At 44.8% G+C, this 18,820-nt stretch overlaps 1 protein-coding gene across 8 annotated transcripts in view; it reads right to left on the bottom strand.

Moving 5' to 3' along the window:
• ATP2B3 (ATPase plasma membrane Ca2+ transporting 3) overlaps window positions 1-18,820 on the bottom strand; it is a 117,195-nt gene that overhangs the window by 28,003 nt on the left and 70,372 nt on the right. For 6 of the 8 annotated variants that reach the window (XM_081844525.1, XM_081844522.1, XM_081844523.1 and 3 more), the window contains 9 exons: window positions 17,333-17,374; window positions 14,443-14,607; window positions 11,957-12,171; window positions 10,628-10,870; window positions 9,468-9,709; window positions 7,787-8,021; window positions 6,803-6,982; window positions 4,138-4,225; window positions 3,788-3,894 (listed from right to left, as the gene is read on the bottom strand). In XM_081844525.1, the coding sequence (XP_081700651.1) occupies window positions 3,788-3,894; window positions 4,138-4,225; window positions 6,803-6,982; window positions 7,787-8,021; window positions 9,468-9,709; window positions 10,628-10,870; window positions 11,957-12,171; window positions 14,443-14,607; window positions 17,333-17,374 (1,517 nt within the window). The remainder of the gene's footprint in view (window positions 1-3,787; window positions 3,895-4,137; window positions 4,226-6,802; window positions 6,983-7,786; window positions 8,022-9,467; window positions 9,710-10,627; window positions 10,871-11,956; window positions 12,172-14,442; window positions 14,608-17,332; window positions 17,375-18,820) is intronic. The other 2 variants (XM_081844524.1, XM_081844521.1) reach the window with 1 other exon arrangement.

The following is an 18,820-nucleotide window of genomic DNA, read 5'->3' as shown; positions in this document are numbered from 1 at the left end:
CATTTCCCCCATAATTAATTGGATAGCGGTATTTGTGTTTCACCAGGTAGCTGCATTTCAATTGCATATTCAATATTAAGTCTTCATTTACATTTATCACACATCTGCAGGACATATCTGTAAACTGAAGGGATAGCAACGATGTTAACAAAGAATAACTGCTCACCTGGAGCTCTGGGTGGGCAACATCTGCCACATGGCATGGCTGTGGTGGGCCCAGAGAAGCTGCCATCTTCTTCCACGGCCAAGGGGAGGGGCTGGTCACCTGGTGCCACCCCACCTCTGGCTGTGACAGGCAATGCCCAAAAGGCCAATCAGGGGCAGGGGCTTGGGGGCTGCACCTAGCCCACTCCTAGCCTATTTAAAGGAGTGGCAAGGGGCAGGCTGGATTTCCCCAGCCACCCACCCTGTCTGTTAGGGCCTGATCAAGTGGGGAGCGGCCGTGTGGTGTATGGACCTTTCTATGGTTTACTCAGTTGCCATATTCAGGGCCAGGAACGAATTTTCTCCTGCAAGCAAATTGGCCGGCTTGCAGGTTTTTGCCTACCTCATAGCAACAGTAACAACTTTGGCGGATAAGGCATTGGGCTGGATCCTTAGTCACTGGAGTACCCCGTTAGAGGGGTCCAGGAGGGGTGACTCTGTCCAGCAGTCCACAGGGCGCCCAATGGGCCAATACACTTTTCCCCATGGTGGCCTGGGTGGGGTCATGGCACCCAATCCATGTTGGGGGCAACTCCCCAACACAGGCTGACCCCACCAGGTTCCTATACATGCCCAATGCCTGAGCCAAACCTACTCTTTCCTGTAATCAAAGTTGTGGCCTAATTCTACACAATACCAGTTTCCACTATGCGCCTGCACTGGCAAAGAAATGTCTATGGAACATATTTCAACTTCTCCTTTCTCCTGCCTAACCTAGAAGCCTAGAAGCCTGCCTAACCATCTCTCATTTCCCTCTACATCCCACATGTTTTGCTCATCTACATTATTCCCACAATACACTAGGCATGTGTATTATCTTAGTTTGATCGATTTTAAATTTAAATTTAAATTTAAAACAACATAAAAAACAAATGTTAAAATAAAGGGTGTGACACATTCTACCTAATGGGAGATATAAGAGAGCACTGCAATATTTCACCACCAAAGCATTCCAGAATGGTATTCATATTTTCCCCAAATTATCTGTCTTTAAAAAACCAACCAACCTATGTTTGCTGTTTTGTTCTTCTATCTATGACTGGTGTGGGATAACCAGCCTCATATAATCAACATGCTTAAGTCTAATTAATGCCTGGAGGGGTTAATACCATAGAGTAAGCTGTCCTGCCAGGCTTAGCTATGTCCACTTCCCTTACCTTGGGAGGAGTAGGTAATCAGGCCTATTGTTCTTCTCCAGAAGCTCAGGGTGCGAAGAGGTTTAAGCTGGTTGCTCCAGCTCAGACTGCACACCAAACCACTTATATTATACAAATAATTTAGAAACTTATACCACTTTGTAACTAAGCCAAGTTTTACTGCCTGTGCAACTTTTTCTGAATGCTGTATGGATAAAGCACATGAATCTGATCATGGGAGACTTTATAAGAACACCATTTTTAACTTACCAAATGTGTGGTATTTTTCTATGCTAGGGAAAAAGGGAAACTTCGGAACTCACTTTAATAGGGCACATCTTTAGGTTTTACAGTTTATATTTCCACACTTTACTTTGTTGCATATTTTGTGCATGCAAAATCTCTACAGTATTGGGGTTCTCTCACCAAAGAGTACTTGCCCCAAATTTGGATCCAGGAATTCTCATTTGTATATACTGATTTTTCCCCCTCGCACTAACAAATGGAATACGAATGGAATGGAATTTAGTGAATTTTCAGAGAAATTGTTTGGCAGTTACACAAGCTCTTCCAGGACAGGCTCCTTATGATTCACTCATTGTGCAAATTTCTGGGATATGACAAAATATTTGGCAAGTGTAAAGGTGAAATTGCTCATTGCACTGATAACCAATTTGTTATATAGAAATTATCCTCCGAAGGAGCAATGACTGAACATGTCCCACAACATGCGGACGAGAACCAGCCATTCCATCAGGTTGCAGCAGAAGGAGAGATGAGACTACAGGGCCACTCCATCAGCTCTGCTGGGAGACCAGCTCCATGTGGTTCCTCTCAACTGTTTCCACCTCAGCTGGTCATTATGAGAACTTTGCAACTTTAAGAACTGGTGCCTGAGTTTGCTTGTTGTCCTCTTCCCTCCTCATCCCTTTTCCCTTTTGCGTCCTGTCTTTTAGATTGAGGACACGGGCTGTCTTATCATTACTGAGTTTATGTAAGCTGCTCTGGGAGCCTTTTCAGCTGAAGAGCAGGGTAAAAAAAAGCTTCAAATAAATAATCAAAGAGTTGCCCCCAGCATTTTGCTTTTGTGTCTTCAGGAGAAACCTGCACTTGGGATTCACCTTTTTGTCAGTCTATATTGAGACCAGTAGGCTCTGAGACATCTTCTGCAGCACAAAAATGCACATGGCTATCTAGTGAGATTTCTTTGATATGTTTTTAGATTGGATACTTGGGTAGCCTGATTCCATATTTCTATAAAGGAAATATAAAGTGAATTCAGCATCAGAGTTTAAAATTTCGTAAACTAATATTGTACCTTTATTCTGAATGTTTGCTGTTTTCAGGATCATGCATATTTATGGAGCAGGTTCCTGGACCATAAAGATTAAATAAAAGTTGTATCAAGTGAATATATAGCCAGAATGCAAATATAGGGAATGCACATTTTTGTTGCAACTCCAGAAACGAAAGGATATTAGCTTCACGATTAATGTCATTGCACTGTTATACATACAGGATTCACAAACGCAGGTTTTTGTAGAAATTCCTAGATTCTGAGATATTTCCATATTGGAGCTAGAATATGTATAACTGGGACTATTCCTCTTTGCCAGTTTAAAAATCACAGGTGTTTCAATGTGCAAGATAGATTTGTGCTTTGCAGACAGTGCTGCTGGCCCTTCAAGCAGGGCTGTTACCACTGATCCAAATCTTATTCACTTCCTGTACAATTTGATGGAGTCCATTTCATTGGCTTTCAAAGCACTCCTATACATGTCCACTCAGAAGGAAGAGATTGAATTCAATAGGACTTACAGCCTGTGCTGTATGATAAATTTAAAGATTAACAAGGTGAAAATTAGGGATGTGCTGAATTTTCATGTTTGAACATTTTTGATGTAAAAATAGTGCTTTTAAGGGCTTGAATAACCACCAGCCTGAATCCTCAAACTCAGTTTTCACTTTTGTTTGAGGTCTGTTCACTTTTCAATCAGCTGTTTTTTCTGCATTATTTGCTTATTTTCAATAGTAGGGGCTGTGTTCAATGAACTTTTACTCTGACTAACTAACTAACTAACTAACTAACTAACTAACTAACTAACTTAAAACTACTGATTTCACCAGGTCTACTCTGAAGAAAGCTTAGCTGGATACAACACAAGGGCTTCTTCCTGGCTGTGAGATTCCAACTAATTGGAGATCAAAGAACTAGCATGACAGTGACAAAACATCAACATGTAGCCAATGGGATCTGGCTATGTGATGCCAATTCAGAGCGAGGGCAGGCAAACTGTCCTCACTCTACGTGGGCAAGCATTTCCCTCCCTGTCTGCAGACCCCACAGACAAAGGATATGTGACACGCTCTATTTTTATATTACATCCTGTTTCCCTGTGAAGGAAATGTCCCTGTGGACACAGGGAACTCAGTTCAGCATCTCTTACCATGGCAAAACCCACATCGGCCTTCTTGAGTGCTGGTCCATCATTCGTCCCATCACCAGTGACAGCAACCACCTGGCGCTGGTCCCCGATAGTGCTGTCGATTATGCCTTCAAGGGCAAGAATGTGGGTTAGCTAGTAGTGAGTGAGCTACACATCCAAATAAATACCAGTGACTTTACAGAGAAGTTTGCATCCATATATGGGTAAGACTTGCATAGATAACCTGGTCTGAATATCTGGAGTTCACCGACAGAAAATGACAACCAGACCCCATGACAGCCCTGACTCCCACCACCCCATGTTGCTCTCTCCTGCATTGACTAAGGGCAAAGAGACTGGCAATCTCTTACCTTTCACCAAGGTGTGTTTGTCGGTGGGTGACGATCGAGCCAGAACCCTCAGTTTTGGCCAGATTTTATCAAGGCGTTCTTGTTCTATCTGCAGGGCAGAGAGGCAGAGACAAGTAAGATATGGTTATAGATTTTTTCAATGAATCCGGGGATCCTTTTTTTTTTTTTTTGAAGCTGAGTAGCAACAGGTAGTGGGGATGGTGAGGCAAAAGACCCTGGGCCCAAGCACACATGAATATTGTATAAAGGTGCAAAGCCCTTCTTTTGCACCCTATAAAACATAAATGTGCGTGCCGCCTGCCAGTGACTCCCAAGCCTTCCCTGATCTCTTGCCCCTTCTCCCTTTGTTTTGACAGGTCGTGGGAAGCTTGGGAGTCGCAGGCGGCTGGCCGTTGCCCAGTTTTTTAAAAACTCTGCACATTTATGTTTCGCAGGGTGCAAAAGAAGGGCTTTGCACCTTGCCTGGCAGTGGCCAGCAGCCTGCAACTCCTGAGACTCCCCCGATTTGTCAAAACAAAGGGGGAAGGGGGCAGGAGATCTGTACCGCTGGACGTCCCTGGTTCACCTTTGGCAGTGGTGGCGGCAGCAGGGAGCTCCTGAAGCCAGCTAGAGCCAACTGTGCTACCAGACTGGCTCTGGGCTGCTGAGGCTGCCGCTGCCATGTTTCCCGGGGACAGATTTGCAACTCTAGGGACATTCCAGGATGGAATTTGTCCAGGGACAGATTTGCAAATCTGGGGACGTCTGGTAACCCTAAAGTAAGAACTACTCACTAATAAAGTGAAATGAGCTGCCTTCTATTGAGTCCATCGAGTTTGGTATTGATTGGACCAACTGACAGTGACCCTCCAGGGTTTCAGACAGGGTCTTCCCAGTCCTACCTGGAGTCACAAAAGATTGAACCCAGAACCCTTTTCATGCAAAGCACGTGCTCTGCTCCTGAGACCCTGGGCCTTCCCAGACACGGACCACACTTACACAGTTTCTCTCAAATGCTTCAGGACTAGTTCAAACAGGCATGGTAATCCTTTGATGGCTGGCAATGCAATCCAAACCTTGATGACTGACAGCACAATCAGAAACGACTGGATGGCCATCTGTCATGGATGCTTTAGTTGAGATTCCTGCATTGCAGGGGGTTGGACTAGATGACCCTCGGGATCCCTTCCAACTCTACAATTCTAGAGTCTATGAAAGTGGTGTTAGGACTGCAGCCTGGAATACACCTTCCCAGGCAGAACTTTCAATGCAGTCACTGCAACACTTGTTGCAGACTGAGGCAGAAATAAGGCAGTAGAGTGGGCTGCACTGTTGCATATTTCATTCATTAATAGAAGGATCTATACACCACCCTAAAGTATTACCTATCAGGGCAGCTAATAATATAACAAAACAATGTAAAAGTCTGTTGATTTCAGAAGAAGAATTCAATTCTTTTAAATGTTCCTCCCTGGGGGAAAGGAGGTGGCAGAGCTGGGAAAACTTCCCTGTGGTTTGTTCAAAACTGAAAAACGGAATGCAAAAGCTTCTGACTTCCTCTTCTGGTGTGCAAAAGAGGAGGAGAGAAAAAGGAACACAGGAAGCTGCCTCACTAAGTCTGACCATTGGTTTAGCTCAGTGCTGTCTGCACCAGGGAATAGAAGCCTCAGGTCTGGAGCAGTGGCGTAGCGTGGGGGGTGCAGGGGGGGCCAGCCGCACCGGGCGCAACATCTGGGGGTTAGGGTTAGGGGGCGCAAATCCATGGGTTAGGGGCCGCAAATTACTTGCCTTGCCCCGGGTGCTGACAACCCACGCTACGCCACTGGTCTGGAGCCCACCAAACTTCTGTACCTGACCCTCAAGACTCTCTCCAGGCCACATCCTTCACCAGCCCTCACTGAGTGTTTTTGCCTGGCTGCAATGTGTCCTTGAACTCTGACAATGCTACTTGCTTGCCTGGATGGAAGATAGTGAGGGGTGTGTGAGCATGAAGAAACTAGCATGCTGTGCAAAAGTAAAAGTCACAGTTAATACTTGCCCTACTTTTGCCTCTGGCCCTGCCCACCATTGGCATGTGGCCCTCATAAGGTTGACCAGGAGAGAATGTGAAAAAGGTCCTAGGGATCTTAGTGAACCACAAGCTTAACATGAGTCAACAGCAGCGAAGAAGAAGAAGAAGAAGAAGAAGAAGAAGAAGAAGAAGAAGAAGAAGAAGAAGAAGAAGAAGAAGTGCTATTCTAGGTGGCATCAAAACAGAAGTCTAGTGACCAGATCAAGGGAAATAATAGCACGATTTTATTCTGCCTTGGTCAGACCACACCTGGAATATTTTATTGCGTGTTTTAAAGTTATGTTTTATTATCACATTTTTGTATTGTATTGTATTGCATTGGATTGTTATAAGGTGTACATTCTTTGTTTCTTCAGCATGTAAGCCACCTGTAAACCGCTTGTAAAGATGGTATACAAAGTAAAAGTGATGATGATGGAATACTGTGTCCAATTCTGGGCACCACAATTTAGGAAGGTGGAACGTGTGCAATGGAGAGCAACTAAGATGATCAGTGGTCTAGAAATGAAGGCTCAAATCGGCTATCACTTTGCACTGCTATTGATAATCATAGAATCACCCTGGAATTTTAGGAGCAGCACCATTCCACACACTTAAAATAATTTATTCAGTCACCTCTCCCTTTTCATTGCGGATCCGCCGGTTGAACTCCTTTCCTTCTAGGCACAAGAAGTCCTCTCCTGGCTGGATGATGCCACACTTGGCGGCAATGGCCCGGGCTGTGTTTATGTTGTCTCCTGTCACCATGCGAACTGTGATGCCGGCACGTTGGCATTTGCGAATGGCATCTGGCACCTGCAAAGGAGGCACAGGGCTCACGTTGATTTTCTGCAATTCAACATGTTTGCTGAGCGATCACTTGCCCCCATATTGAAACTGCTAGCTGGTTTTGTTGTAATATACAGTTACTGACTCCCTCACATGCATGAAAGGGTTAACCTGAGCCCTGAGCTCAAGTTACCAGAGAGGATCAGTCTCTCCCCCACCCTCTTCTTGGTCCTTTCTCTTGGTGCTTCCTGGAACAAACAAGAAGCCATGTAAAGCTGACTTCTATATATTACTCAAATGAAGGAAATGGCACAAATTTTCTTACATTTGCAAGTTATTCTGCTAATTTTGCTAATCATGGGAATTCCTTCTCCAACTACTGGAAATCAGTTAGCCATTTCTCTGGCTTCTAAAATTTCAGTAGGCATTGCTAGTTATGCTTTTGCTGCCATGAGAGGTAGAAACATGATCCCCATTTTGCCTAAAAATATAAAAGCAGAAATTCTTAGGACGCTGAATTCTGCAACAAATTCAGGGTTGTTGTTGTTGTTGTTGTTGTTGTTGTGCCATTCAGCAGAACTGCAGCATTCGTGGAACATTAGCAAAGTTCTCCCTGGGTCCAAGTCCAACATACTATCTACTGTATCATGCAGGTGGTTGAAATCCATATTTTTGTCATTGTTATTAGTAGGGGTCCTGTGGTCCTGTCTGTCTGAGATCTTAGAACTGGAATCAATTCTCCTCACCCAGAAAACACTCAGGATGGGCTGTGAGTCCCAAGGGACAGACAGGGATTTATTCACAGAAAAGGCACCCTAGTTTAGCTGTTACCTCAGGCCGCACGGGATCCTCAATTCCCACCACAGCAATGCACGTCAAGTCTATTACAATATCGTTCTCACTGTCCCATTCGGGCTCCTTCCCTGCTGGGAAATCGCGGTAGGCTATGCAGATAGTCCTCAGTCCATCACATGCCATGGGCTCTATCACTTTCTTCACCATTTCATCTCGGTCACGGGGCCGGAAGGTGCGCAACTCCCCATTACTGTTGAGAATGTTTGTGCACCTGGAAAAGCGGTAAAGAGGAACAGTTTACAGACGATTATTTTCTCTGGAATATGCAGCTTTGCCACACATGATATGCAGCGGCTTGGTCCACCAGGCTCCTTATTACTTGCGCCTGAAGGAGTGCCGCAGGGTTCTGTCCTAGGCCTGCTGTTGTTCAACATCTTTTTTTTTTTTTAAAGATATTTATTAGAGTTTCCAATTTAATACAAAAAAGACAAAAAAACAAAAACAAATGATGGACAAAAAAATAACAAAAATACAAAAATACACAGTTAAAACAAAACAAAACAAATATAATTCCCGTTACTTATTTCCATTACCTTATATCCCGGACCTCCTCTCACCTCCCCCCTTTGTATTCCAGTTCAAATTCTTAATTCAGCAAATCCTTATTGTAACTTAATATAACTTAATTTTAGCTTGTTACTCAACCTTTGCATTACAGCTGGTAACCACTTAATTTCTGTCCAACATCATTCTAACATTCATTAATTTTACAATATTTCTGTAAGTAGTCTTTAAATTTCCTCCAATCCTCTTCCGCCGACTCTTTCCCCTGGTCTCGGATTCTGCCAGTCATTTCTGCCAATCCCATATAATCGATCATCTTCTGTTGTTCAACATCTTAATACACAGCTTGGATAGAGGAATTGAGGAGATGCTCCTCAAATTTGCAGATGACCTCCAACTGGGGGCGGGATAGCTAATGCCACCAAAGACAGCATCGGGATTCAAAACAACCTTAACAGACTGGAGAACTGGACCAAAACTAACAATATGAATTGCAATATAGGGCCAAATGTAAGGTTTTACACTTAGGCAGGAATAACCAGCTGCACAAATCTAAGATGGGGAACACTTCCACTGTGATTACTTTTGTTGGCATCCATCTGTTGCAATAGACAATGGAGTGCACCTCCAGGGGTGAAGTCAAGCCGCTGGAGAATCACAGCACCTGCTGTGGCTGCAGAGACCAGGCTCTGACTTCTGGACATTCTCAATGGTCTCACTGCCTTCTGAAGTAAGGCAACCTTCTCAGCACAGTACCGACATCCAGTAGTCCAAAAGTGCCCTGAAATTTCCTTTCCCCCATGTGAAGACCTTTTTATTTGCCTTGCTTCTTAAAATATAATTTGACACTGTTTTTTGTGTCCCCTAACATCACCGCCACTAGTGTTGTATACTTCTCTGCAGCTTTCTTGTTTTAGTGAAATTTGCTCTTTTCATTGGTTTTAAATTGTGAGCAAGTCTGAAAGCATTTTTGGAGTTGAAGAGCAGGGCAGAGATGCTGCCAAAGGACTGCATGATTCTGTGCATACATTATCGTGTATTCTCAAGTGTTGTTGTTATGCTGGTGCAAATTTCAGAGCTAGAATGAGCACTCAGCAGTAGCAACAACTTGTGTGGGCATCATTTAAACTCATACAAGGGAGCGCAGACTCACTTTTTAAGGACGATTTCAGAAGCGCCTTTGCTGAAGAGGCGGTAGCCGCCATCAGGCATGCAGATGACGGTGCTCATGGATTTGCGGACAGAATTAAAGGTGTAAACCTTGTAGAGCTTCTCCTCAGGGATCTGTTCACGCACAGGCTGGTAGTCACGCCGCAGGTCAAGCACAAAGCCCAGCAGTGAACACTCCGTCTTGTTGCCGACCTGGCGTGGCAAGCCCCCTTCTTTCTCTGGAGGCTGAAGGAAGCAGAGAATAAGAGAGGAGAACCTCATTCTTCAGTTCTGGAAACCTCATCCATTTCTTCCGCCAATGGGCTGAACTAAAAGTTTTGGGATCCCACAACCGCAGCCCTGCAACAGGCCTTGAATCTACAGGCATATATACACTATACAGTTATACTGTGGCTCCTCTCCGCATGGATTTTTGGGAACTGTAGTGGATTGCAACGTTCTGATCAGAAGTTCTTAGTGTCCTCAAACTACAATTCCCAGGGTAACTTGGGGAGCACAACAACAGAAATACAGCTATGTAACCAACATAAGTATGCAGAATGCAGGTGAGGAGAGTTGAATCCTTCCCAAATCCTCTGTCTATCTTCCTGCAGGCTCTCTTCCTTATTGTTTTATTTATGTTTATGATTATCGTTGCATTTATTCATTGCTTACTACATAAAATATCTCAAAGTTACTTACAATTATGAAAGCGTGTGTAATACAAAAGTAAAAACACATCAGAAAGATCAAAGAGCATTATTGCTCATCCTGCAATAACATAAAAAGGAAAAATCCTATGCCAATCTACTAGACACTTTTTATTCTAACTGGGTTTATATCCTGTACTGGAGCCTTGCTGGGGGGAAAAATGTTTGGGAAGCAGATTGCAAGGAGGTAAACCCAAGGAATCAGGAGGGTTCAGATCCTCTCTCACTCATGCCAGACCAGCTCTGAAAACTGATATTTCTCCCTTGCTTTATAAATGACAGGGGCAAAGTAACATTTACAGTGGATCAAGAGAATATGCCAGAGTCTTCCACAACATTTATGAGTTCCACCCCTCTGAGCTGCCCTAACATTCAAATGGCACCCGAAGGTAGTATTGCAGCATTGGCCTATCTGGCCTGAGGATGCAGTGGGGCATCCCTGGCCCCCACTCACTAGTATCTTGGTGGTGTAGGCACTGTTGATGGCGATGGCGTGCACAAGCAGATCCAGATTCTTGGGTGTAAGGTTGCTGGGGTCAGGGGTCTCCTTGTAGTGAGTGTCACCCATGTAGGACTGCACAACGGTCATGCGATTGGTGGTCAAGGTGCCTGTCTTGTCAGAGCAGATGGCAGTGGCATTGCCCATGGTCTCACAGGCATCCAGGTGTCGAACCAGGTTATTGTCCTTCATCATTTTCTGCAGTCAAAGAATGAGATCAGAAGTTTAGCTGCACCCTAGTGTCTTCCTCTAAGGTGCTGAGGGGTGTGTTGAACCAGGACCTCCCACAGTCAGCTACCATCTAGGCTGTCAGCTGACCCCACAGAAGACCCCAAAATATGCAGAGGCACCAGTCATTCCTTCGAAGCATGTCAAGTCATCTGAAAAATGCTTCCCTTCAGCCAGCAATGCAGACTCTCTCTTGCTTTGCCTAACATCATACTAGCCCTGAACCACCTCCCTTTACATCATATATCTAATGCAGTATTTGACCTCCAGCCTCTTCTGCTTCTGTGTCATGGTTCAGCCAACACAGACCTTGAACCTGATGAGGACCAAGGGGAGCAGGACCCTCCAACGATGTTCATACCACCAATGACCCCAACAAACCAACACATCTGGACATATTTGCCCCAGGACTGGAGATACCTCACACCAGTTGCCACTCTGCCCCTTATTTCTCACCCTAGGGTCAAGGAGCAATGGAGACAGAGAGCTGGGCAGGAACTTCAGAGATGCTGCTGAAATGCTTGCACATGAGGCTGTCCAGGGGACGGGGAAGTGCAGGGAGACAGCTGCTTGGACCAGGGCCTGTGGGCCTCCAGCTCCCATAAAAGCTTCCAGTTTGAGCTGCTGCATTGCTGAAGCAACAAGACCCATCTAAGCTGCAGCCTTCCTGACCTGGGGAAATGGACACTCCTATTTTCCTGACCTGTAGCTTGTTCATGACTATGCCTCCTGTCTAGCATGTCTATGGCCTTATCAAGGTCAGGCCCGGATTCTTTGGCACCTGCTGTAGGCTAGGCCCCAGGCCTGGCACTCTTCTTGACTGAATCTAACAGACATTGTACTGAGGGCAGAGCAGAAACAAAACATAGAAGGATCTAAAACACCATGCCTCTAACTCCCATTGAAGTCTACAGCATCAATGCTATACCTTAATTTGTAAGTGACGACTATCAGAGGGCACTACTTTTGCCAACCTGGTATTTCAGAGACAGTCTCTCACACGAGAAGGATACCAACCCTGTGATGTATGCCAGACACTGAAAATTTGATTCTTACCTTCACAGAATAGGCTAAGGAGATAGTGACGGCCAATGGGAGGCCTTCAGGGACGGCCACGACCAGGACAGTGACACCAATAATGAAGAACTTGACAAAGTATTGCACATAGACCGGGGTGCACTCAGCCAACCATGCCTTCCCATCGATTACAAATGTCTCAATAACAAAATACAGAACCAGGATGATGACAGTGATGGCTGACATCACCAGCCCTGGCAGGAGTAAGAGAAAGAAAGAGAAACGGACAATCAGGTATGACAATTAGACCTAAGCCTGAGTCCCTGTGATCACCCACCCAGCCCAGGTTCCACACTTTAAGAATATTCTGGCTCTAAAGCCAGAACACGAGGAATTGAAACTAAGGCTGTGTACACACAACATTATATTCAATGCTCACTGAGATCTTGTTTTTTCTATCTAGTCTACACACATTCAGGACATATTGCACACTTTATGCCCCTGAAAATAGCTTTTCACAATTCCAAAAATAAAGGCTCAATGCAAATTGATTTTGCAATACACCTCACCCCTCCCATGTCCATTTGAAAATGGACGGAGTCAGTCCCAGTAATGAGGGTGTATCCACACCTGCCTAACAATGTTGTGGGCATAACAAGGTCACAATTACCAATTCTTCATTCACCTGGGGCATGTGCAGGAAGGAAAAGGTGTGGATAACCTAACTGAGGGATTTCAAGCACATTATCAAGGAATCCCACCTACCCTTGTGGGCAGCAGGATCATTCTAGAATTTAAGTTGAGGATTAGCATGAATGATTCCATATTCAAAAAAACTACATTTTTGCACTACAGATAAGAAGTGTGTCCACATCCTAAGTCTCCTTTGCAAGGCCCGTTTGCACATTACTCATTCAGTCCCCAAAGCCACGTCAGGTATTTTCTGCTAAGACAAGGGTTGATAGGAGCAGGCTATCTAGAAAGGCAAAAGAATTAAAATGTTCAGAAACTTGCAAGGTGATGGGGTGGAAGAGAAAGAGGATCAATGGGTAACCTCTTTTATATTGTTTCATTTCTAAGTTGAGCAGTGAGAAATTGGGGGCAGCCTTCACAGTTTACAGATATTTTTGGAGAACTGAGCACTGGAGACTTGTTATTTACAAATATGCAAATTGATTTATGGAGGTGCCAGAGTAAGCAAACAGGTGATCAGTGTTGCCTCGCTGCAACAACTGAGTTTTTAACCACTTTTTTGCTACCCAAATTCAAACTAAAGACTATTCAGTTCTCTTTGTTCACAAAGTTCTTTTGACCTTCCTCAGATCAGAAAAAACTGATTTCCCACCTTCACCTTAGCAAGTTAGGTGTGATTTCCATTCTAGACAAGTGAGGCAGCCAAGTGCCCATTGTCTCCTCTCAATGACCAGACCAGGCAGATCTACTATGAAACTAATGCAGCTTAAGCTCCAGGGTCCCTAATCCCTGAGGGGCCCCAGAAGTGACTTTAGTCCAGATTGCTTTTTAAAAAATGGGTCTAGTACAACTCAAATTATTTTTTTGTTGTATATATTTCAAAAATCCCAAAGTTTGAGTCTATAGCACGGATGTTGCAAAGGTGGAGGATTGTGTTAAGTTGGCTGGTCTGCTGTGGTTAATGTAATTCTTTCCCCTTTTTAGCACAGGTCAAGACCGCTGAGATGAATAACAATGAGTTCGTGAAAGTACTTAAGCAGATACCAAAAATCACACTCACAGAAGATTTGTGGAGATCTGCCATAGAACAACCCCATTGAAGAAGATAGCAGTGGTTACCTTGTTGCTGGTTGTGAAGGCCCCCCCAATAGTTCAAGCTTCAGGGCCCCCAAAATGTAGGTCCACCACTGGACCAGACCATGCAAGGCTTAAGGAGAGACCCATTTCTCCGCAGAGCAGAGTGGGGACTGGGTCACACAACATTACTAATTGAAAGAGTTCTCCAAAATGGGGCAGGTCAATGATGCATTGGGCATCACCACCTCCAGTCCCTATGGGAAAAGGCTGCGTGTCAAATTCAGCTTCCTGAGAATCTCTGTTTCTAGTCCTTGTTATGGTTATGAGGATATGCCTCAAAGTGGTCAATGCCTGATGAAACCTCAGAAGATGGAGGGGAGACTGAATATGGTTTTCATTGCTTCTGGTTGGGGCTCCAATAACCAAGACATTTCATTTAATTGTCCCCCCCTAAACATTGATAAAACCTGAATGATCCAAAGTGTAAAAAACTTTAATAAATATTATTTTTAAAAAAAGTGTAAAAAGAGAGAAATAAATCGTTCAAAATAAAAGGAAATAAATCCATGCAGAACTTTTGTTCTTCTTCTTTTGTTTGGGGGGGGGGGGAGGAGAAGAGGAATTCATTTCTTTTTGTCATGAAGCACAAAGTTCTATCTACATCTTGTTTCTCATCCTCTAAGAAAGGCCACCCTCCTGCTATTTCTCAACATGGGTCGCTCTGCTTGGTCCTGTGAGACGGCATCCCAACATACCTGCTTTCCCGATCTGCACAGCCAGTTTGGTGAGCTTCCCTTGCAGAACAGATTTCTCTTTTTTGGGCACACTGGATTTCTTCTTCTCTCGCTCTTCCATCTCACCACCCTCTGCACTTTTCAGGGGTTGCATCTCCATGGCAACTGCCCCATCCTGCTTTTTGGCTGCAGAGAGAAAGGGGGAACAAAACACTGGTTCACCCATAATGGAAGAATATCTGTCCCACCCTACTGTCATATTAATCCTACAGTTAGGATTGACACAAAACAATACAAAAACAAACAAATAGAAAAGCCACCCTGCTCTTGTGCTGTTAAACAGCGTCCTGAGGCACTAGAAATAAGGTACTGAAGCAGGAGCTGGGCAGCCATCTGTCAGGGGTGCTGCCATTGCAAGATTCATGCATTGAGCAGAGGGTTGGATAAGATGATACAGGAAGCTGCCTTCTACCTTTGGTCCATGTAGCTCAATATTGTCTACACTGGCTGGCAGCAGCTCTCCAGGATTTCAGGCTGGAGTCTCTCTCAGCCCTACCTGGAGATGCCAGTGGGGACTGAACCTGGGACCTTCTTGCATGCTCTATCACTGAGCTACAGCCCTTCCCTTAGGGTACTCTAATGACTTCCAATGCCCTTTCCAACTCTAAATTCTATGGCAGATGAGGTTTTCCACATATCTCCCCCCCAAAAAAAACCCCACCAGCTGAATTTCTGTGTCACATGCTGATGTCAACAAGGGTCTGGGTCACAGAAAAAGTGGCAGCCCCATCCCCTGACTGCTCTAGTGGGGCTCCATTCCCTGCAGCACATCTGGTGCCATCAGAGATGGGGAAGCCTTCCCCTTCTGGGGGCCGCATCCTGGTGGTGATCGGGGCAAAGACAAAAGCCCATGGGGCAACAGGTGTGACTTTGTACAATATGCCACTTTCCAGCCATGCAAAAAAGAACAGCAACACCCACCCAGGAGTCCCCGCCTCTCTCTCATATCTTCCCCCAAGCAAGCAAGAGGCAAGCAAGAGTTCATGGACACATTCAAGCAGCCAAATGCACTTGAGGAGGAGGTGCAGTAGCGAGGAGTGTGGCCTGGGGAGAGTCCTGCTGAGGGCCAGACAGAGAGGAGTGGAAAGCTAGATTTGGCCCCTGGCCTGATATTCCATTCCCCTGTTCCAGATGCTTCCTTGGGGGAAATAGGAATTTGCCTCCTCCTAGGATAAAGTCAAGTGAGGAGCTGGTTTCTTAGAGGACCAGTTTCAGATCTGTCCGCAGAAGGCAGCACACACAGGCATCCACACTGTCTCTTGTTGCCTCTTTCACATTTTCTCTCAACCCACAATACACCCCAGCTGTGCAAAAATATATACAGCCACTCTAGTGCAGTCTTATCACAGGAATATCTCCCATGTAGAGAAAGTGGAACTAAATGTGGTTTAATTGTCATAGCTTCTCCCAGTGAACTCTGTGAATTGTGGTTCCCTGAATGAGATCTTTCTGACAAAAATCTCAGCACCTTCACACAAAACTACAATTTCTAGAGTTTTTTAGAGGAAAGTCCTTCTAGTGCACAATTCAGGTGAACAATTCTTTACATGGTAGGTTCAAAAAAGCTTGTGCTCAGATGGACAGCACTTTCTAATACTTAACATACGTGGCTATTGAACCAAGAGAAACACAGGCGTGCATGTGTGCACACACATGCACACCACTCCTATCCCTTGTGATTCTAAATACCCAACACTGTCTGACATTCCAACATGTATTTTGATAACACTCTCCCACTAGCCTTTGTACAAGATGCTTATTTCCTATGAACCATAGGAGTGTCAGGTCCAATACTGGAGTTCCAAAATTTCTGAGCAGCTCAATAACTGACAAATATATGCAATCTCTGCACTTTGGTACTGTAAACAGGGAATATTTTTATTCTTTTGCAACAACTACAGGAACTTTCCTGGTTGTGTTGGCTCTGCTTATTCTGAGCAGCACATGGCAGGCCAAGGACTCTCTTAGTGTGACCAGAGGCAGAAGGAGGAGATCAACCCTCTTGCTTTCATAATTGCACAGAAAGAAGAATGTGGAGACGTGCAGCTTGGCATGGAAAGGTTAGAAAAATTGTACCCGCTTGCCAACTGACCAGGATAAATACAGCTTGGCTACCTTTTATGATTTTTAGGCCAGTTGCCAGAAAAACAAGGGGCAAGATCACTCTACCCCTCAATCCTCATTCACATGTGTGTATTTTAAGCTGTACAGCTTGGGTGAATACAAAGATTTTGTGCTGGGTGCTACCAAGGGTTACCATCTGAAGACCTCCACAATCAGGAACCCACTGTGAAATTGTAAGAAAATAATGTATTACATGTGTTAGAACATTTTAACAGCACTTCATTTGAATATACCACCCTTGTAATGTACTAAATTGAAGTTGTTTTGTGCAGTTATGGTGCATGTCACAAATCAATGAGGTTTCCTGTTTGCCTTGAAATGAGAAAGTCTCAACCGCTAGACTTGTTCAGAATGTATGGGCTCTGCCCGCAACTCACCCAAACCTCACTGGGCTCTGCTCCTGTCTCCATTGCAGGCTGGCTCTGGGCTTTGCTCCCCAAGTTAGCAAGCTTAGTACCCAGCTCCACCTCTCATGTATTTCAAGAGATAACATCCCTAACAGGAGCTCTGCATGCTTTTGCCTCTGGTCACACGAGGTCTTGCTTTGCTTTGTTTAAACATGTCAGTTTTCTGAATGCAAATTACATATACGGCTAGGAAATCTAGAATCAGTCTGTTAAAGCCTAGTGATGACTAACTGTTTCCACTATGGATACTACTCTAGCTGAATGTAGAACTACAGGGGAGGCATTCAAAATGTGTTGGGGGAGTGTCCCGGGATTTTTACCTTTGTTCTGATTATTCTCCACTGCCCCATCCTGCTGCTTTCCTACAACAGAAGAAGGGAACGCAAACACAGGACGCTTGAGAACAGACAACACGGCACCAGCACAGAACACACAGTATGGAGACAGCATGGGCATTGACAAACAAGACATTCCACCCTTTCTCACTACGCCCCATGGAAGAAGCTGGCTAGGTGACTTTACAAGGACATATGGGCAGGCAGAGCATCTACTGAGAAAGAAAACGGACTTAATCTGGTGGGCTCCATTTCTGAGTCAGTCAGAAGATTTCCTGCTCCACCCACTACAAAACCAAGCACATAGCCCAGGCTGGGTGTGATAAAGAAGGATATCTTATTTGTTGTAGAAGTGCAGAGGGCAGGAGCTGGTTAAGGCTAACCATGATGCAGGTTACTGCTAGTGCACAGTGCTCAAGGTGAGAGAGAAAAGGAAGTGGGACAGTTTAGTGTCTGGTTAGGCTGGACTTGAACTGTATCCACTGAAAATAAATTGAATAGCTTCAGATCCCTCTGAAAAAGAGGGGGTAGCAACTGACTCTGTCTCAACCCATAGCAAGCCCTGGATGTACATGCAGAATACATGGATATAATGAAGTGTGCATTAATACAGCAACAGATATGCATATGTTTATTGGTTATTTAAAGTGAAATGCACTGAAAAACAGCATGTTTCCTACTATAGAGGATATTTCTTAGGGAAGCCCATTAAAATTGCCCTATGAGGACCTTTAGAAAGCTGGTAAAATGTTACTTATTTTGCGAGAGAATGAAATGTGCATATGTGAACTTTTGCTACTGGTTCTGTGGTTTGGCTGTTGGAATTGGTGCTGTTTTTGTGTGACCCAGTGTTTCCATGGAGACAGCCACGGTCCCCCCCCCCAATACAATTCTCTCAGAGAGTGACAGAAGGTCACCAGATACTGGTATTTTTAGGGAACTTGCTTTGTTCCACTGAAAGCAGCAGCAGCAGCAAGAAGTTCTGTCACATCAGCTGCTCCAGAATTCTTCTGCAGCTTTCTAAAGACGGGAGGGGCTTTTGGCAGAGGACCAAGGCAGGCATTGCTGAGCCCTCAGATTGGTAGGATTGTGAGTTCTAAAGTGGGCTCCGTGATCTGGTCATGATGATCCACTTGGCTCCCATCAGGTGAGATCCAAGCACTGCTGCTTCCTCCTCCATCCCTGCCCATATATTATAAACTGCTGCGGCTTTGACAGCATCAACTACATTCCCCGGGCTCTCCTGCCAGGCTTTCCTTTTTGGTTTTAATGGTGCTGCTTTAAAAAGGATTGATTGTGCTGCTGTCGCAGCGAGCCACCCTGGTGCGCCTCCAGCAAGTTGGATGGCAGGTAATGAACAAGCAAGCAAGCAAATAACCTAAATGGCAGCAGTGTGGGTTGTCTGTGCTGCAATCACAGCTGACAGGAGTGCCCCTTCAAGGGAGCTGTGGCCTAGTGTGTGCATCTCCATGT

The sequence above is a fragment of the Podarcis erhardii genome (genome assembly GCF_964252035.2).
Source record: "Podarcis erhardii genome assembly, chromosome: 17".
NCBI lineage: Eukaryota > Metazoa > Chordata > Lepidosauria > Squamata > Lacertidae > Podarcis > Podarcis erhardii.
The sequence above is the reverse complement of the archived record's forward strand: the minus strand, read 5'-3'. Positions and strand labels throughout refer to the sequence as shown.